Here is a 21,510-nt window from a genome sequence, read left to right on the forward strand (position 1 = left end):
TAAAAAAATAGTGTTTTTTTTATTATACGTTTGTACAAAAAATAAGAATATAACAAAGGTTTTTCGTTCTACGATATAGAACTAAGATGGATAAGTTATTATGGCGTGTTTTTTTTTTAATTTTAATTCGATAAAATTAACGTCAGTAAGATCGTGGCCAAAGTGGCGCTCGTTAAGTAGTTCGTGTTAGCGGCGTTACTTCCGGTCGTCGTGTCGTTTGTCGCAGCGGGGTCTTTGTGGTGATGATTATGGTTGGCGTGGTCATGTTCAACGTGACCCTCGTGACCTTCGTGATGGTCTTTGGCCTCCCTAGCCACCCTGGACACTTTAGCGTCTAGGTTTAACCTGGTCGGGGGCTGTTGGGCTTGACCCGCGATCAGGGACATGACGTGCGATAAAATGGAGTAGTCGGTTCTATTGGCTTCCTCCTTGGATGGCGCGAATGGGTTTACTAGGTATGTTTCCTGGCTGGAAATACTGGTTGAAGTTTGAGTTTGTATCGATAAGCTGGGGATCGTCGGTTCGTCTAGCGTAACCTTGTCCGCGTCTTTATAATCGTTTGGCGTCGAGACCTCCTTATTGGTACTAGCTTCTTCCTGACCTTGGTCGGAATAAGGAATATAGTCCGATACTTGGGGGTGTACTTGGGTTCCCTGGACCGACACGGACTCGATGAAAGAATGGTCGTCGTCGTCCTTGAATATGTCCTCGAATGGCGGTTGGGCGACAGGTTGGGGTGTGGGTGGAGCTTCCGTCGTTGTGGGAGTGGCGGTGGTGGTTGGAGGAGGAGGAGGAGGAGGTTGTGTCGTGGTGGTAGTAGTAGACACCCGTTCGATAACAGTCCCTGAACCGGGAATGGCGATGGGTATTTTAATTTTATTTCCTCCCAAAACGGTTTGAGACTCGCGGTCTTCGGTGATCGGGCTGGATGGTCGGACCACCAGTTGGGGGTTGATCGGAATAGGTAACACTTGGTGCTCGGGTCGGGGTTGGTAGACGTGGTGTTTAGGTAGGGTGAAACCGCTGAAATCGGGTTTTCCCGGTTTGAAAGTTCCTTGGAACGGAATGGACTCGTTGGCGTTGAAAGGGAACGGAAGTCGGAATCCCGGAGGAGGCGTGGTTGGGTCCGGCATTCTGCTCTGCTGGAAGGTGCCGTTGTTGTAAATGACCGGGATGAAGCCGCCGTGGTAGTATACGCGCTTGTTTCCGCCGAGGGTGGAGAAGTTAGGAGGGAAAACCGATCGGGAATTGTCGTGGGGGAAAGCGCTCTGAGGAGGCACGCCGGACACCGTGGGGGGCGGTGCCCCTTTCTGGCCCAAACTAAAGTGCTGCTGAACGGGTATCAAAAAGAAATCTCCGTTTTGGTTCGAGACTGAGCCCGGGAAAAGGACGTTTTTATGTTGGTCCGAACCGACTACTCTCGGTAAATTAGCTTGACCTCCAATTGGAGCTACCAGAACTCCGTCCTCTAGTACTGCCCCTGTAGAAAACAAAAGTTATAGGTATATATTACGGTCAAAGCAAAGATAATGCAGAGATCGTACGCTAGATTTATAATCACTGACTCGCGCGTAGTCAATAGCGTTAATCCAATTTCTTTCCTAACTCCGAAAAAATTAGCTCCATCGTTACCATGGTAACAAACTATAGGTCAATTTTTTGGATGTCACGTGCCGGAAATGGGTAATCGCTTCGTTATGTTTGTACGGAGTTCGATCTTATCTAATCAGGGCCGCCGAGAACTGGCCCTGGTCCCAAGAAATGCTTTTTGTGGAGAAGGGTACCTCTTATATTCAAAGACGGGCCCGCCAGGCTGCACGCGATCGTTAATTTTCTACCGGGTTCCCATCTTTTTCGTCGGGCCCACTATAATATAATAACGAGGCCCTCTTATCTACAATTATAAAGAAAGGGTATGAACCACGAAAGATCCCTTATTTGTAAGAGCTAGACACTTTAACTAGTCAGCTTAAACAGAATGTGACTTTTCGTCGTAACAAATTCTTAAAGTATGCTTTCTCAAGTTTAATTTTATATCCTAAGTTCGTCGTTTACCTTTTGGCAATTGGGGCAGATTGGGCCTTCTTTGAATGCTGGGGGCGGGGCTGGGGAACGAAGGGGCTTTCGTCGGTGACGGTTTCGGTTTTCGCTGCCCAAAGATGGGCTCCGGCTTCTTCCTACCGTTGAATAAATTAGGAACTCCTTTTTTGTGCGAAGCGATATCTTGTTGCTGCTTTCGGTGGGCGTATTTCGTCTTCTCTAGGCTTTGCGAGTGCGGCGCGGTGATATTTCGGAAGTCCACGATGCTGCCTTGAGCTTCGTATTCGTCGCAGTTGTCGACAACGCGGATTTTCCATCCCAAAAGACGATGAGTGTAGCACTACGTAAGGTATTTTAATATTTAAGTAAATCGTGATTAAGTATAGGCGTAAACTGTTCCTCTTCGTTAACCTGATAATAAACTTCGTTGGGAGTATTTTTAGTCGGTCTCCATCTGAGATTCGCGGGTGCTCCGTCTTCGCATTTAAGTTGTAACGTTCGTCTGAATTCGTCGAAAGTTTGGTAGTTGTCCGGTTGATTTGGATCCGTCAACGGAACTTTGTATTCGCACAGACGACCCGCTAAAAACGATACTCGTCATTGATTACGTTGATTCTCTACGATCTTAATGTACTTGAATTTACCGGCTGTGGGGAAACTGTTTCCTCTACGATCTCGACCAACTCCGGCGTACACTGTTTCTTGCTGTAAAGAGTAAGTACGATTTATTTATTTAACTACATCTAAAATCGGTATCGTTTTTAATTACGGCTCTCTGGTTAATGTCTTTAAATTCGTAACCGCCTTCCGGGTCACTAGTGATGTAAAGCGGATGGTGCTTGGCCGATTGTTCGTCATCGCGACCACCCTCGACTATGAAAGTATAAACTCGCCCTCTTTGAACGGTCAGTTCCGGTACTATTTGTCCGTTGACGTACCACGCTACGCCCCATCCCACTTTACCTATAATTTAAGATACAAATGACCGTGACTTATTGAACTTAACATATAAGCCTAGTCGTTTGTACCAGTTATGCCTTGATAACCCTTCTTTCCACCCGCTGGTCCAATTTGGAACCTGAAAGTTCTGTCAGCGGGGCAAATAATGGGAGGTACTTGCCAAACGTCCCTTCTTATCGAAGGCTGCCTGGCTTGGTCGGGTTGCGGTTGCGGTTGGTAATTACTAGGTGGTTGAGTTAGGTAGACGGTACCCCTGGGATTCGGTGGGTTTCGATGTATGGTTTGGGGTTGTCTGGGTTGAAGCTGTTGCTGTCTCGGGACCTAATCATACGAAAGTATTGTGGTAAGTAAGAATTGGATTTTCATTCTCGTTCCAAGTACTTGAGGTTGCGCTTGCGGCTTTGGTGCTCTCTGAGATTGCCGACCTCTATTTCCTTGTTGATTTCTATTGTCTGGTCTCCTGCGGTTCTGCGTTCTTGGCGGAGGTGGTGGCGGCGGTGGTGGGGTGGTTGTGGTCGTTGGCTTCGGTGTCGTCCTTGGTGGTTTGGTGGGTTTCGGTTGGGGTACCGGATTCCTGCTCCCTTGCACCGTATCCGGTGGGGGACAGTTCCATTTTGGAGTACGCGCGAAGTCGATGAACATATTACCTGTTGGTATCGGATAGTGTTGAAGTTGAGAGACCCGTTATATATATGTCTTACAAACCATTGGTTCTGAGTCTGTGATAGGAGACTTCATTCCGGTTGTTAATGGGTCCAACTGCCCACATAACAGCTTGCGGCCCATCTGAGTAAATATGTTGATCGAATTCGTCCTCTGAAATAGGTCCGGAGATATTAACAGCTAATTTCGGTGACTGTGACTGGCGTTACTTACGGGCTGCTTGCGGCCTCCTGATGGTTACGGTAGTAAATCCATTAACGAGGGAAGCGCTTATCATAGAAACACTTTCTTTACCACCGGTCTTTAAATCCGGACAACTGCCTCGACCTCCAACGCACTAAATTAGTCGAGTCGAGTTAGCTATTACGCGCGAAACGAATTAACCGAGTGCTTAAATTTCACCTGTTCTTTGCTAGCTAGGTAATAATCTTGGGCGTGGCCTCTTCCATTTTGGTCCATCCACACAACTATGGAGTCGGCGTTGACCATGTCCGATTTTTGGTCATTCTTAGAGAGACCGAAAGCCAAATATTCGCTGGGTTCTATTCGCGTAATATTTACGTCAGATTGGGCGCGCTTAATTCGCGGGATATAGTCGGGACTTACCAACTTTTCCAACCATTTGCATAATAATTTGATCACCGTCCATGATCCACCGAATTTCGAAACCAATATCGTCGTGTAGGACTTCGCAGTTCAGTTTATTCTTGATCGGTTAGAGTAACGATATTAATTACCTTGTTACTCTTTAAACTCGCGATAAAGATAAGAAAAGAATAGATACTTTTGATTGCACTTCCGTTTGCAATCCGAGCATTCTGGGGGAGGGCGGGACTCTAATGTCATGGGGGATTCGGACGTTACCGAAGTCGGCCTGAAATTCCTCGCACCAAACTCCCAAGAAATCGAAATCCAGATAAGTCATTTCGGCGGACAGTTGGATAATGACAGTTTCGCCGGCGTATCGTCGCAAAGGCGCCTCGCTAAACAAACGGAAAAAGCGCGATGTGATCATTGTAAAACTGCCATTGTATCGTTGTTGCTATCGTACCTTCCGTTTTCGTCTAGAAGTTTTACTCCTCCGGCATTTTGGTTAGCTCCTCTCGATACCCACCAATACGCGGCTTTATTTAAGACGTAGTTTGGGTTATTTGGGTTAGCGTCAAATTATCGGTTGTAGGCCCAATAATATGTATTTTTACCTGGACCCAGCCCGTCATATTTGAAATCCCTAATGAGGAAAGTCTGGGCGTCCATCATGGTTATAAGACCCGACGATACATCGTGCTGTAAGCGCGACAGTTCCCCGATCTCCACGGCTTGAGGAATGTCGAGCGTTTTTGGGATAAACACCTCTCCGAAGTTAGCCTGAGGGATGGGTACTTTATTAAGTACATTTCAAAAAGGAGGCCCCTCGAGAGAGAGATAATATTTTTTCGCGGACAATAATGTCAAAATATATAAAATAGATTATTTTTAATCCCGCGTTTTTATACCCGGAACTTTCGGCACCAGACGGACAACCATTTGAAGTCTCTCAAAGTCTTCCCTTCTGGAAGTCGCAGGACCAGATCCTTGTTTCTGTAGGCGCTCAGAGGTTTAGTCCTTTCGGTAAAAATAGAAAAGAATAAAAATCCGCCAATTAATTTTGGGCACGTTTTTCTGGAACTTCCAAAGAAGCTTTCCTGGTTCTATTTTTCTAACGCGGGGGAAAGTTTCCACGCTCCAGCGTCTTATTTTTAATGACGGAAAGAAAAATAATAAAGAGAAAAATTTGTAGTTCTTCTCGCGTTCTCTTACTGTCCTTTTTCGTCGGGTATGATAGTTCCCGTCGTGTCCGGCTTGTTAGTACTTCCTGCCCAGAAGAAAGCGTCTGTTTCGCGAGTGAACCAAATACATAATTTAATACGATTCTTTCCCGCTTCGGAGTTAAAAATCTGGGAATACACACCGGGTCCGGCCCCGTCGTATGAGAAATCTTTGATGAATAAAGTATTTTCGTCCACGGCGTAGACATCCCCGACCACTTCGTGGTAGTATGTCTTGAACCTACCAATCTTAGTGCCGTAGTAAGGAGCGCACGTTACCAGTCCCAATAGCCCTGAAAGACAATTCGCATCTAGTAAACACCTTTTCATTAAAAGTTAAAGTTAAAATTATAAATCGTTAGGAATTTACACGCCGTTTAGCCTTGAAAACTACATACATTTTGTATATGAAGTTCGATTTGATTGCAAATTATGTTGTTTAAAGTTTTCTCCAAAACATCCAAGTTTAAATAAAGACTTTGGGCTAATTCGTGTAACACCCACAGGGCTCGTAAGCGCTATTGCGTGCCAATTGAATAATAAGATCTATCTCCAAATAAATGAAAGGCGCAACTATAAGAGATCTACCAAAAATGGGTGAGGTAGTCTGGTATCATTGCATTCAACATAATGGTACAGCAATTGCTAAGAAATATAAAGTATAGTACTCGGAGGAATTAAACATTTTAGCGATATTCTTAACACATCTACGTTGCGATCGTGTAAACTCAAATGTCCGTGACATCGTGTTCCGTACCTTCGCTATTCGCGTATATAACCTAGTGCGTGAAAAATATAGCTACGCGTTCCTTTCCTTGGAAAATGTTAGTGGACCCTCATTTCTTAATCAAACGCCCTTTCGCTCTAAGGGGTTGTCGGACCACTGTTTGGGTTTCACTTCACCAAGTACGTTACGTTGGCCCAGTTGTTGGTATTAAGGTCAGCCTGGAATCTTTTTACGGTTTGTTTATGGCGTAGATGGTATCGCGAGATTGACGTTTGACCACGTTTACTTTGTGAATAGAGAATGGGCTTCTGAAGATCTATCCGCGATATGTTGGAAAGATAAAAGAGGCAGCGATACCGACGCGTTTCCTTCCGGAAACAGGATCTGCACCAACGCTATTCGCGTTCTTCCGAGAAACCTCCAGGAAGGTTTAATTTCGGTCTCCCTTCAGTCTGTCCGCGCCTATACTCTAAATTTGTTACGCGCCCGTGCTTCGCGGTCGCTTTGAATACCCACTGTCTTTTTTACAACGAGGGGACCACCCTTCGACCTACAAACCATACTACAAGTCTTGATAGAGATATTTTGGCGGGGGTGAGAACGCTATTTCGTGACTTCGGGAAACGAAAAACATGGACCCGTAGTCATTTTAATGATATTAAAAAAAAACTCATTTACAAGGAGACATCCCGAAGTGTAACCCACCGATTTTGTTCAAACTCGGGGGATTGGTAGACCTTCATGTATCATGAAAAATCCTAAAGGGGATTTATTCAATGGGCAACCATTTTGCCATGGCAACGAAATTTTTTTTACAACAACAAATGGAAATTTTGCCATTGAAAATAACATGGGATTCTGACCGATTCTTAGCCCCCCCCCCCCCCCCTATGAAAAATTTGAACAAATTTTAAAATTTCAAAAATGCCAAAAAAAAAGAAAAAGAAATAAAAATTGACAATAAAAACATCAAAATTGATCAACTTTTGATCAATTTGAGGTCAAAATCCCATGTTATTTTCAATGGGAAAATTTAATATTTTGTATTGTCAAAAACATTTTTCGTTGCCATGGCAAAACGGTTGCCCATTGAATAAATTCCCTTTAGAATTTTTCATCATACATGAACGTCTACCAATCCCCCGAGTTTGAACAAAATCGGTGGGTTACACTTCGGGATGTCTCCTTGTTAGTTCCGAGATTTGGGTTAAAATTGAGAGATTCGTTTGTAAGAATCGAAGCCGGCCGATAACATCGCGGCTCGTTATCCTTTCGGGAGTGATAAGAGAGCCCGAGAAGTCCTTGGCACTGAAAACCCACAGCCGACGGCGGTCAAGATAGAAAACCGGCTTCCGCCATCCCGAAACCTGACCTTTTTCGGTGACTTCGGTCTATCCCCGCCGCAGACACTTCATTTCGAATGACATTTGCGTACCACCAGAAAGAGGAAATGAAATTAGAAGAGACACGGCCGACGATCCCCTTTACCTAGATAGCGACAAAATTCCCTCTTAACCCTTTTTACTGGGAACATTTTACTTAGTCCAGATTCTACGGAATGTGTCGGCGAAGCGTATTTGAACTCACGCGATAATCTTACGTAGATAGAAGGATATTTTACGGTGTCTAGTTTTTGAAGCCAGAACACGTAAACAACTGATAATTTCGTTGTATATGAAGTGAAGGTTCAAGGTTAAAGCTAACTGCCAACAGGAAATATCCATTATTAACGACAATCGCTGACGTAGCTAGTTAAATCTAGCTATTATAGAAGTGTACACTCAGAATGTTTAAGGCTTCATTTCCACTCAGTCGGAGAAACGGGTTGGCTATAAACATCGAAATTCTAAGATAATTTCTAATTTTTTTCACGAAATTGACCTAGTTCTTCATAAATTCGCATATTTAGCAGGGCATATTTTTGTGGCTCTACCGTATTTGGGTAGTTCTAAGGTTCAGAACTACTCAAAAGTTTCATTCGGGAAGTCATTTTGGGTAGTTCCAAAATTGAGTTTATATAAACTATGGGAAACTACATCTATTAACAAATTTTTCTCATAGATTTAAGAAAGTCCGGGGTAAGGAAAAACTAACGACAAGGCTTTGAGATTTCAGAGGCGCCAATAATTAAAATAGGTCCTGATATTTAGATGAAAAAAAAGGGTAAATGAAGCGTGTGACAAGGCCTAATAATTTTAATTATATACGTAGTTAAATTGAATTAAAATTTGGTTCTACGTGAAACATTTCGTACTGAAGTAGAAATCTAAAATTCTTCAAGTAACGCGTTATATTTTATACGCAGATTGTAATTAGACACCTAGGACTATAATAGTACAGTATTAGTAAACTGGTACCAGACACATTTGGCTTCAAAATACGTCAAGTCGGGGGTTAAGATTGCTTATATACTGAACTCATTTAAATGCCTATGTCTCTACCTCTCATTATAGAATTACTTTTTAACACTCTGATATTATGGTCTTCAAAAAACGTTTGGAATTAATTAATTAATTAAAAATGTCAAATAAAGTCTCGATCGAATGACGAATGAAACCGGCCAGAACATTTTCACTTTCTTAGTAGTTTGTGATTGGTTTCTCCCTGAATCGTTGGAAGGGAAGCTAACATCGTCGTACATTTCCGTTTCACGCTATGACACGCGAGGTTTTGCTCAGAATCGCAATGGCCAAGTTTCAATCAATTTATCATTTTAAAATGTTTAATATTCAAGCACTTTGCGTCGTAAAAATGGTAAAACTAGTCAAACCGGTTTGTTATTTTACGATTTAAACTAAACTTCCGAATGCGTGAGGCATATTTTTGGTATATGTTTAGGAAGCAACTGACAGTGAAAATAAAAGGCGAGTGTTAGGGTAAAGTATTAACGTACTTCCCAGAGTCGACAGTTCGGGTTACTATTTCATTATATAGTAACCTTTTGTACAAAAATATACATCCGGGTGTAATTAATGATCTTAACAGTATTAAATTTTGGCTAAAAAGACAATTTGAAGGGAGGAGCGGTTAACTAAATGAATTCTCATTCTTCATATTTTCCATTGTTTCGCAATGTTAAAGATATACGAAACTTGGCCCGGTGAGCCTGGAGCGCGAACTATAGAAAAACTAAAAAAAGGTGCAAATGCGAGAATTTTCATAATCGTTAACTTCGTCCTTGAAACCCATTGTTTCCCAAAATATTTCCAAAGCGTAATTTTCTTTTATTATTATTTTATTATTTTGGGTCATTTTTTTAAGGCACCCGTTTTTGTTGTGGCAATTATTCGTTAACCTATTGTATTTTTCCTTCCTGTACTAATCTGGTATTGGATAATGGTCTTAGTGGTTTATATAAGGTTTGGAAATATTTTCTAGCGCAAAAAGTAGGCGCTAATGTTTTCGTTGGAACCGTTGTGGCTCGCCTATATAACGATCTTTACTTCGTTTTTATCTATTTTCGTATTTGTACCCTCCTTAATTAATTCTTAGATTAAGCTCACATTCGAAAATGATCAAAGTCAAGCCAGGTAAAGTAATTTAGTTACTAAGAAATTAATTTTTATGGAAAAACTGTCGTTCCATGAAGTAATACATTACTATAGCGTATTTTAAGTAGAAATTATAAACAGTAAATTGTTATGAAATAATTTGTCATTCCGTTAAAAATTCAAGGTATTTCGAGGTATATTAAAAGTAGAAATTATCCAAATAATTATACATTAAACAAATTAATTGAAACTACCAAAATACACCGTTTTTTGGTTTAGATAATTACCGCACATATTTGGGGTTCGCTTGGGTTAACATTTCTATAATTACCTAAAAACAACTTTCCTACCTGAAGGAATTACTAACAAAAAAAGAATACAATATTTGTACGTAAATTCAAATGATTTCGGTCGTGTTGGTACGTCGGCTGATACCGACGTACCCGCGGTCCGCCTTTGGGCGTAGGACGTCTTAGCGTTACCTCGCTCTGGGTTAGTGGATGACCTTGACAACCCCCCCTTGCTTGCTTATCCTGGCGATATCCTGGCGGACAAATTTTGTTTACCACTTCCCGACACCTAAACTAGTTCTCGTTAATAATACCGAAAGCTTTTAAATCTGGTTTTCTATATTATACGTACGAGACTTAAAGCCCATCTTTAGCAAGCGCGAAATAGTGGTCAATAGGCAATCAATTCGGCCTAGTGCTAAAGCTCTAGCTTATCTTTCCTGTCAGAAATTTGGAACGGCGTCCCAGATCGACTCTTCGAGATAACGTCATTTATTCCCGGTTTTAAACCGTGGTTAAAAGAGGCTCCCGTTTTAAGGATTAATTATAGATATTAATAGCGAAAATAAACGCTCAGTTAGTCATTATGTCGTCAATGAAGCCGTGAAATTTAATTACAACTGTTACTTTATTAATTGGTTTCTTTTTCTAGAAATATAGATATCACGCTTCATAAATTCGATAAATTGTCGCTGGTTTTACGCGAATCCTATACCGATAAGGGTTTGACAGAAATGTTATTCATTTTTTTAGAGTTCTGGGAATTTTTTCCGGAAAATTACCGAAGCCCTTTTACCGGAAAAATTTCCGTATTTTTCCATAAAAAAGAAAATAAAGTTTTTGATTCCATGATTAGCCTAATATTGTTAACCAATTTCAATTTCGAGGCATTTTCGCCTCATTTTATCTAATCCAAAAGTAAAACTAAACCTCTAGACTAATGTAGAATAAAAACCCTTAAAAATTTGTATATGTTTCAATTTTTTTAATTTTCCGATTTGCGGAAAGGTTTTTGCACTAAATTTTTTATTAAATAGAGTAGAACCCTTAATTATTCCGGAAAATTAACTAAATTTTTTTAATTTAAGGGAGTAGAAACTAAAACGAAAATTCGTTGGCTAACACGCTCTAGGAATACCTTTGAATATAATTAGAGCCAATAATCCTTATCTTCTGTTAAAACAGGCGACAGAAATGCGAAATTCGATGATCATACTCCCTTTAATTTAAGTCTAATCAATTGAATTGAACGCTATCCTTTAATCTTGAATTTCCAGCCAAACATCGTACATTCGTTTGGGTATTATTTATTGAGGGCGTACGTCGACCTGCCTCAACTGTTTGGCCATTTGTATTATTTTCCTCCAAACAAGCAAATATTGTTCTCCCCAATTTTAAAAAATTACTAATGTTCAATCGAGTTGTAATTTTCCAAAACAAGGACAACTCCTCGTAAATGGGCGATGGCTAAAAACGCGCAACGAAAGATGCGGGAAATGTCATCGAGCGCGAGGATTTCAGTTTCGTCAACCCGACTGAACGGTTGGCTCGCTTCGTAATCTCGTTGTTAGTAAGAAAGTAGACCAAACTCGAAATCCGCAACCGCCTTTTTTCGGACATCATATCTCAGAAATTCCAAAAAACAAAGAGTCAACTTTGGACGCGCTAAGTGTGGGTGGGGCGTTTTCATTTCGGAGATACAGTTTTTTTTCTCGTATTGGAATGAATTTCTTTTCATTTTCGGCGCGAAATAAATCTCAATTTATTTAATGGGGTTCCTTTTCGACGCAGCTGGGCGTTTCGGCCCTCATTTTACTCAAATGTTTTTTTTTCCCAATTCATTTTCTAGAACCGACCACCGTTATATTACCGTCGTGTATTCAAAAATTCCTTCACAAACGAGTTTGTTTTGTTCATTATAATGAAAAAAGGAATGCATTTTTTCTTTTGAATAAAGGCGCAAAATGAAGGGATTATCATTTACGGGTCAAATCGGGTGGGGAGCCCTTAAAAATTTTCATTTTAATATTTATTCCCGCGTCGAAACAAATCGTTTTAAAACAATGAAATATTTATTGCCCGTTACGACCGAAATAATGGTTTTCGTAACTACGGGGACAATTAACTTTTTCCAACTTAATTGCTTCCGCCAAATTTATTTATTTCCCAAATTGGGTAAACTTACGTGTCCTTTTTTTTTGGTTTTTAATATAACCTCTTCCTCAACGAGAAAATCCCAAAGGTGAAATAATAGTCGTTATAATAAAAATCGGGACATTTCTTTTTGGGAAGCGTAACGCCTGAGGTCAAATATTCCCGAATCGAGAGAAAATTCCGGTTGATGTCAGGAAATAACGCCATTCTTCCTTCGCGAGTATTTGATCAAAGAAAATTCTTCCCAAATTATACTGACGTGACTAGGTCCTCCAATTTAAACGTGATTCTCTATCGCGGATCCGAGATGAAATCGCTTTCCAAGCTCCGAAATATCGAATACCAGAATGAAATCAATTTCACGTTTTCCAACTTTTCCGATATCGAATTGCCGAGACCCGTTCATTTTTCTCGGTGTAGAGTTTTTAAAAAGCACTTAGGAATATTACTCCATCGAGATTCAAACGCTTGAAAAACCGGAATATTTAAGAGAGTTGTGTTTTGGGTGCTATTAAAGATTTAATAATACGTAGATATTTTTCCTACTAACCCCATTACCTATACCTCGACCTATACTCTTAGCAGCCAATATTTTTTTTTTAATTTCGCTTAGCCCTGTATAAGCGACTTTTTAAAACTTTTAAAGGGTGGACAGTAAAAACAACAAAAATATATATTGAAAAATAATAACCAGAAATAGAAGCGAATTGAAAACCGTTCAGCGCTCTAGATGATAAAGGTTTTAAGTTAAAATCAGGTACTTTATTTTGTCAACTTATCCATTTAATTCAACTACGCCTATTCGACGGTTAAATCGCTCTGACAAGTGAAAGTTACTCTAGGTATATTTAATTTCGTTTTTATACCATACATATTACCATAAGTGTATAATATTAAACATAAGTCTGACACTTCCTATTCTTCACAAGCCAAATCTTTACTGAGAGCTATTCACAAGACAGACTGCATTACGGGCTTCGTCGCCGTTTTGCGTACGCTCGCTAAAGCGTCACACGTAGTCTTTGACAACGTCTCGCTAGGGGGAGATTTTCTTCTTGCGATGACGTCGTGAATGGCGGGCACTTAACTATACGAAATCTACTGAGGAATTGTTAGGCTTCAGGCTAAGGACACGTGGCGTCGCGATAACTTGTAGCGCTTGTAAAGTATAAATATATTTTAAGTCTACTATGAAATTTTATACGTATGACTGAGCTCCCTTTCTAAAAGGTGAGCCGCCCTGATACTAAAGGGCTGTTTTGTACAAGTCTAAGAATAAATCTTTAATCTTCAACTTCGTTACTAGCTCTCAGTAAAATATTCCCCAAAGTGACAAACGTATGGAACAATATTATAGACTTATGATATTACAAAAACCTCATCCAAAAATGAATAAGTAATTGTTTTCATTCTTACCTCCCATTAAAAGAAAAGCGGCGAAGATCGTCATCCTAGTGGTTAGGATGATCTCTCAATTTGACACTCGCGACTCTGTAAAGGTCGCGATCCACACTTGGAGGCGTGCTTGAGCGGACTTCAATCGACGGGACGCGCGACAGCGTCTGGTCGGAGGAGACAGCGGGGAGACGGATGCCGAACGCGAGCCAACCACCGAGATAATAGCTGGAAGGATGAATGAAGACTGAGCACCGGGATTAAACTGCGGCGAGCGTCAGCGGGCCACTCGACATCACTGCGCTCAGACTCTCGCCGGAATCCGAGATTCCAGTTTCTGGAGCAATGACCGTTACGTAAATAACGCTTTTCACGTTTAGGGTAAAAAGGTAAAGTAAGAAGCTACAACCACCACCACTACCACCACCACCACCACCAAAGATAAATCTACCCCCCCCCGCCCGCCATTTCTTCTAACCGACGGAGGAAGCTGGAGGGGTAGCGAAAGAAATGAAGCCAGGGGGGCAGTTGGATCCTGAGAGCGGTTTTCTTATATTATATTTCTATCTATTTCTTCCCAGCTATTTCTTGGGGGAGTGGATATATCCGCCTCCCCCCCCCCCCCGCTCTCTCTGGAGTATGTTGGCATTCTCAGTCTCTCAGATTCATTCTTTCAGTCGGTCATGGTCGGCGCTTTACTTTGCCAGAAAAAGAATCTCGTTTTTTGTTCAAATGTAGGTTTCTGTATTAAAACGATAAACCGGAATCAAGTTGCGTCCCTGCAGCGGCTGTCTGCCGCCAGATCCTTGTTACGCTATTACTGGCTGACACTGACCAGCGAAGGGTGAAATGATACAACCGCCGGGTTTACGCTCGGTTGAGTCCGTTTCATAACACGATATTTCGGGGGCGCGGTAAAGGTCAATTTGACCCTCGCCTTAGATTCCCACTTTGATATTAAAGATTAATGTTTTCTTTTGGGATGTGATAGCTATGATTGCTACCATAAAATCCCCCGTAAAAACTTGTTGAGGTTAACGATAATAGTTAGTGTAGGGAGTTGTTGGCTCGTGGTGACGCATTGTAACCCGGTCACCTGATTAAAGGCGTTAAAAGTCGCTTGATGACTTGGGCCTAAGGTGGGGCCTTGGGTATTAGCCTACCTGATGATGATGATTATTATTATTATTATTATTATTATTATTATTATTATTATTATTATTATTGTTATTATTACCAAGCGTCTAAGCCACACACATTGAAATTTTAATTTGCGTCATATATCAGCTTTCAGAGAAGATAATTAACCTTTTCACTATGTTAGAAATAAACCTTAATTGTAACTAATATCGCTTCGTAATTGTAAGCTTTTATTTTTATCTAAATTTTATAAGGTCATTCTTCCACGGGACAGTTGATCTTCCTCAATAATTAAAAAATTAAACCCTAATATGTAATAAACGGTGAAGTACAGTAAGAAATTTAGGGCGACTCGAAGGCTATTTCGGGGCCATTTAAAACTATCAAATACGCTTTCCTGATCTTTATAGTTCGTGACTTGGTTTTTATAGCACGATAACCAAAATATAAATCTTTTCCTCTTTCTTCGCCACGTTCTCCCTGTACGATAGGTCTAGTACTATAGTGGGTCAAAATGCTTTCGACCTTGAAAGGTATTCTGGTGGGCGTTTTCGAACCGGGGATTCTGGTACTGGGACTACCCAGGGTTTTATCTCTCGTTCGAAGATATCTTTATTCGAGAATTGGTGGGTGCCATAACCGCGTACTTTGTTTATTATGTCAGATTCGTATTTAGTTTCGCTGTGAAATGTTTATGTGAAAAGGAAAATTACTTAAAAATGCGACGCTTATAGAACCCCTGGCCAAATATAATCCTCGATCTTGGATTAAAACTAAATTCATCCAGGGCTAATCTTGTTTTTTGACTACATGCGTGTAAGCGAATGCTTTTTACGTGTAAGATGTAATAATAATAATAATTTATAGAATTGAATAATGATTCTTAGAATTGTAGATCGCTGAAAAGTAATTCATATAAAGCCAATAATTCAAAATTGGTTTTGTAACGAATGTGGAACTGAAAATATCGAACGCTTTACAAAAACTGATTTGGCATTATTAATCTTGGTCCAGGGCTAGCAATTCAAAATCTGTGATAAGTTTTTAGTACACACCCTTAAACATTGAAATATAATAATAATAAAGGATAGAATTTCATATTTTTTATAACGTTAATAATAGAGCTCCGGATTTAAAATCAGATTTAAAGTTTTTAAAATACAGTGATAGTTAATATGTTACTTTTGAGATGACATATGTTGCGTATATTTCACGATAGTAGACAATGATAATTATTTTATAATAACATTGATACAATTTTATTAGTAATGTGAAATTGCGCTAACACTTAATGATATCTCAATACTCCTGGAGAATATTATTTCTGATTACGATAAAATACTTGGTAAATACGATAATACTAGCTAATTCAAGATAATACGTGGTAGTAATACCATAAGTAACATAACAACTATAAGTATGACAAATAGCCTAGATTATCACCGAACTGATTTTCAGTTATCTCAACCTCGGTGAGGAAAGTTACGCGTTCGAAACCCCTCGTGAAAAATGTTGCTTTTATAAAATTAAAAAAAGCAATATTATTATATGGTTAAAAATTGAACCCAGATACCGCTATCATGTTCAAAACTATTACTAAACTAGACCGTGTTAAGCCATTCTGTAGCGCCATCAGTAAAATAAAATAGTCACGGCCTGCAATCAGAGATCGGCGGACTCTGGGCTCTAAAGAGTCCGAGAGCTATTTTTGGGCGCGAGCTCGACTCTTCGGGAAAAAAGAGAAGAGAGCGAGCGCGAGCTCAGCCGCTAAGAATAAAAGAGAAGAGCGCAAGCGTGAAATCAGCCTCTGAAAAAAAATAGAAGACCACGAGCTTCAGCTTCTGAGATAAAAGAGAAGAGCCCGAGCGTGAGCTTCAGCGCCGCCCTTAGAGAGCGAAATTTAAAACAATTGATTCCCGCCTTTCTTCACGAATCACATCACGTGGTGCTTTTTCTGAATGTGAATTTCCCAGAATCTATCGACCTCTGAGAGAGGGCGCTTCTCATTACGAGCAGACTGCGAGCTCTAGCTATTCCTCTTAAAAGAGCGCGAGCGCGGGCTCACCCTCTTGTACTAAAAGAGAAAAGCGCGAGCGTAGGCTCTCCCTCTTGTACTAAAAGAGATGAGCGCGAGCGTGGGCCCGCCCTCTTGTACTAAAAGAGATGAGCGCGAGCGTGGGCCCGCCCTCTTGTACTAAAAGAGATGAGCGCGAGCGTGGGCTCGCCCTCTTGTACTAAAAGAGATGAGCGCGAGCGTGGGCCCGCCCTCTTGTACTAAAAGAGATGAGCGCGAGCGTGGGCTCGCCCTCTTGTACTAAAAGAGAAAAGCGCGAGCGTAGGCTCTCCCTCTTGTACTAAAAGAGATGAGCGCGAGCGCGGGCTCACCCTTTTGTACTAAAAGAGAAAAGCGCGAGCGTAGGCTCTCCCTCTTGTACTAAAAGAGATGAGCGCGAGCGTGGGCTCGCCCTCTTGTACTAAAAGAGATGAGCGCGAGCGTGGGCTCGCCCTCTTGTACTAAAAGAGATGAGCGCGAGCGTGGGCCCGCCCTCTTGTACTAAAAGAGATGAGCGCGAGCGTGGGCCCGCCCTCTTGTACTAAAAGAGATGAGCGCGAGCGTGGGCTCGCCCTCTTGTACTAAAAGAGATGAGCGCGAGCGTGGGCTCGCCCTCTTGTACTAAAAGAGATGAGCGCGAGCGTGGGCCCGCCCTCTTGTACTAAAAGAGATGAGCGCGAGCGTGGGCTCGCCCTCTTGTACTAAAAGAGATGAGCGCGAGCGTGGGCTCGCCCTCTTGTACTAAAAGAGATGAGCGCGAGCGTGGGCCCGCCCTCTTGTACTAAAAGAGATGAGCGCGAGCGTCGGCTCGCCCTCTTGTACTAAAAGAGATGAGCGCGAGCGTGGGCCCGCCCTCTTGTACTAAAAGAGATGAGCGCGAGCGTGGGCTCGCCCTCTTGTACTAAAAGAGATGAGCGCGAGCGTGGGCCCGCCCTCTTGTACTAAAAGAGATGAGCGCGAGCGTGGGCCCGCCCTCTTGTACTAAAAGAGATGAGCGCGAGCGTGGGCTCGCCCTCTTGTACTAAAAGAGATGAGCGCGAGCGTGGGCTCGCCCTCTTGTACTAAAAGAGATGAGCGCGAGCGTGGGCCCGCCCTCTTGTACTAAAAGAGATGAGCGCGAGCGTGGGCTCGCCCTCTTGTACTAAAAGAGATGAGCGCGAGCGTGGGCTCGCCCTCTTGTACTAAAAGAGATGAGCGCGAGCGTGGGCCCGCCCTCTTGTACTAAAAGAGATGAGCGCGAGCGTGGGCTCGCCCTCTTGTACTAAAAGAGATGAGCGCGAGCGTGGGCTCGCCCTCTTGTACTAAAAGAGATGAGCGCGAGCGTGGGCCCGCCCTCTTGTACTAAAAGAGATGAGCGCGAGCGTGGGCCCACCCTCTTGTACTAAAAGAGATGAGCGCGAGCGTGGGCTCGCCCTCTTGTACTAAAAGAGATGAGCGCGAGCGTGGGCTCGCCCTCTTGTACTAAAAGAGATGAGCGCGAGCGTGGGCTCGCCCTCTTGTACTAAAAGAGATGAGCGCGAGCGTGGGCCCGCCCTCTTGTACTAAAAGAGATGAGCGCGAGCGTGGGCTCGCCCTCTTGTACTAAAAGAGATGAGCGCGAGCGTGGGCCCGCCCTCTTGTACTAAAAGAGATGAGCGCGAGCGTGGGCCCGCCCTCTTGTACTAAAAGAGATGAGCGCGAGCGTGGGCTCGCCCTCTTGTACTAAAAGAGATGAGCGCGAGCGTGGGCTCGCCCTCTTGTACTAAAAGAGAAGAGCGCGAGCGTGGGCTCACCCTCTTTTACTAAAAGATATGAGTAAAGGTAAAATTAGAAACGTATAAATTAAGAATTGTTGGTATTTATTGCTTTACCACTAACGTAAAATTATCAACCTATAAACTACGAATAAAAATTGGCAACGGAAGATTTAACAAAATTAGCGGGGTTATGCAAAATATTTTCTCCATAACTCAAGATGCAAAATACTTCCTCCATAACTTAAAATACAAAATGCATTTTGAAAATTGGTTTTTCTAAATGCAAAATGTGAAATGGTTTTTGCAGCTCAAAATAAAAATACAAAATGTATTTTGAACAGGTTTTTACGGGTTTTTACAAATTAACTCTGTTTACTTTTTATTAGTCGCATACATTTACAATGAATTTTTTGTACACGCGGAGAACATTGATAGTTGATAGTATCAAATGAATACCATGTTTTCTATTCAAAATTGGTTAGCTTTCATAAGTATAAGTTTCTAGAAGATTTGATCCGTCGTACGTGGTCATTTAGATGAAAATATCATTTGTGAATAATTAAAAATTCTTTCAACTGGAGCAGAATAAGGTATTGCGGTATTATACTTAAAAATACTTGCTTGATATTTTGAAAGTTGGTTACCATGCTAATATTCTCTGAGGATGATCGTAGGTATTTGGTGTATTCTAATTTAACTTGTACCTCAAGCTCTTCTGCAGCACCCGAGAAAGAATCAAAATTTCCAAAAAAAACTTCGTCTGTTAACCAGGGACGTACCTTTGGGGGGGGGGGACAGGGGGGAGGCTTCTCCTTATGTATAACTTACAAGACTTGATTTCTACGCTAGGCAGCTAGTGTGTCGGAACTTTAGTTCAGCCTTGTGGTAAAAGCTTTTTAAATAGTCATTTTTCCTACAGTACCTTATAAAATTGAAAGGCAGATAGACGCGTGATAGAGAATATCGGTTGTTCGTTATTATTTCAGTGTTCATTTTCTACGTTAAATTTGGCAATCTGTATAAAATTTATAAAAATAGTTTTAATTTATATAGGAGATGTTACAGTTTTTTTTAATTAGGGTAAATTAGGTAAGTCGTGAATATTATAGTGATATTCTTTAGGAAAGTGAAAATTTCAAAAGCCAATATTCCTAAAGTTGCGTTGGGTAAAGATAACGTGTGATCATATGGTGTGATACAGTGTCGGTTATTCTTACGTTAATATTTCAGTAATAAGTGTTTGAATTGTTTATGTTATATTTGGGTATGAATAATTACAGTTATTCAAAGCAGTTCAGTTAAATAACAACTAGTATTCGTCAGGATGAAATGTATCTATTTTTTACTGCAGCGGGATACACGACGAGAAAATAATAAGCGGGTTTGATGGGATTTTTAAATTGCTGTAACATCGTTCAACCTCTGTTTTCTTCCTCGTGTATCTCACTTTATATATAAAGAGAGTACGCAAATGCTTCACTCAATATAACTAGACGCCGAACCGTTTTTGCCATTGAATTGGGAATAGTACCGCTAGAATGACATAGGCGCGTTCGGTAGTCGTGGTTTCGCGAAACAAATTCTGAAATTTCCAGTCGGCGCACTCAGCCGTCAACTCTATCATTATTCTATTACTATTCTATTCATTATCTATAACTTCCAAAGTACATTAGTATCATTAATTCAATTGTATAGTATTTAGTTCCCGCCGCTAACAGCGGCTGGCGCCACCGATTACAATTTTAATGAAACATTTAAATTGAAATCTACCGTAACAATCCAAACTTAAACGACTTGACAAACTTTGGTTTTTACTTGGCAAATTTCACTTACCTCCCCCCCCAAACGTACTCTCTTCGGTACGCCCCTGCTGTTAACGAGACTTGGATTTCACTGATTTAGGGATTTAACTTAATTAGGTTTAGATCTAACTTAAAAAGGCTCATTTGCTAATCTACAAATATTATAGGAACGTTCTTTCAGGAAATATCTTAGAATGGTTTTGTATATTTATTCGAATTAAAGTCAAGCTCTAGAAAATAAATTAAAAAAAAATATTTTTAAATAACAGATGGCGATACCTCTATCCAGTGCAAATAATACCGAATAAGAGATGGTTTATTTAAAATGAAATGTGTGCGGCATTTGTAAAACAAGTTTGAAAACCAAAATAGTACCTCTCCTCGTACGAATGCGAGTTCATCAAACGGAAAATTCTCACGGGCTCTATTTAAGTTTATACGCATCGTTTACTAGATTAGATTTTATGTGACCTTTTTCGAAAACATCTGCAATAGAACCGAGTTCCATTCACGTCCGCCACGAATGTATTCTTTTCCATCTGAGATTAAGTTTATTTTTCACTTACATTCAATCGATTCGTATTCCTGAATTTCTCATTTGAGTAATAAGCTTCATTGGTTCAATGGTTGAATACGCGCTTGCCATTCAAGTGCACGACCCGGTTCGAATCCAAAACGATGCTATTCGAATTGACATATACCGTAAACAATTGGTGGAAGTCCTCCAAAACGTTAACTATCAACAGCGCAATACAAACACCCGCAACACAAAACAAACGCCCTTGTAAGGAACGTCCCTGGTTAGGAACGTCTTTTTTTACATTAATGATCCTATGTATTACTGTTTTCCTTCTCAGCCTATATACATGTATAGCGGCCTTTTAAAGTAACTAGGTAAAATATACTGGATGTTACGGATAAGAGGACTAAATTTCCTCCAACAATGCCACACCAAATGTTCAGACTGAATTTCTCTTGGTGCGATGAGACAACAGCTAAGTTTTGGCTCCACTGGGTGTTATTGTGCAAATTGAGAATACCATCTCGGGAGAAATTGGCCTCATCGCGTGCTAGGATGATACTTGGTAACTGCGAATCGTCCTGTGCACTGTCCACAAACCACTGGCAGAAGTTGATACGGTGAGGATAGTCGGCTTCGTTTAAGGCTTGGACTTTTCGAAGGTGGAAGGGTGATAACGATGCCCATGTAGAATTCTCCACACCATGACATGATTAACGCCGAGCTGCCGT

General features: G+C 41.2%; 1 protein-coding gene across 1 annotated transcript; it reads right to left on the reverse strand.

Moving 5' to 3' along the window:
* Positions 1–11: 11 nt before the first annotated feature.
* Skel (DM13 and DOMON_DOH domain-containing protein skeletor) lies at positions 12–13,688 on the reverse strand. Its single transcript, XM_090180568.1, has 18 exons — positions 13,550–13,688; positions 5,615–5,764; positions 5,464–5,536; positions 5,160–5,268; positions 4,866–5,031; positions 4,715–4,787; positions 4,448–4,646; positions 4,270–4,369; positions 4,066–4,205; positions 3,877–4,000; positions 3,706–3,816; positions 3,382–3,647; positions 3,069–3,321; positions 2,810–3,003; positions 2,685–2,745; positions 2,452–2,621; positions 2,056–2,380; positions 12–1,480 (listed from the first exon to the last, which is right to left on the reverse strand). The coding sequence occupies exons 1-18, from the start codon at positions 13,581–13,583 to the stop codon at positions 123–125; spliced, it is 3,906 nt and encodes a 1,301-aa protein (XP_090036694.1). The 5' UTR covers positions 13,584–13,688; the 3' UTR covers positions 12–122.
* Between the last annotated feature and the right edge of the window lie 7,822 nt (positions 13,689–21,510).

This window comes from Leiobunum rupestre, chromosome 7 (genome assembly GCF_980474605.1).
Source record: "Leiobunum rupestre chromosome 7, qqLeiRupe1.1.hap1, whole genome shotgun sequence".
Classification (NCBI taxonomy): domain Eukaryota; kingdom Metazoa; phylum Arthropoda; class Arachnida; order Opiliones; family Sclerosomatidae; genus Leiobunum; species Leiobunum rupestre.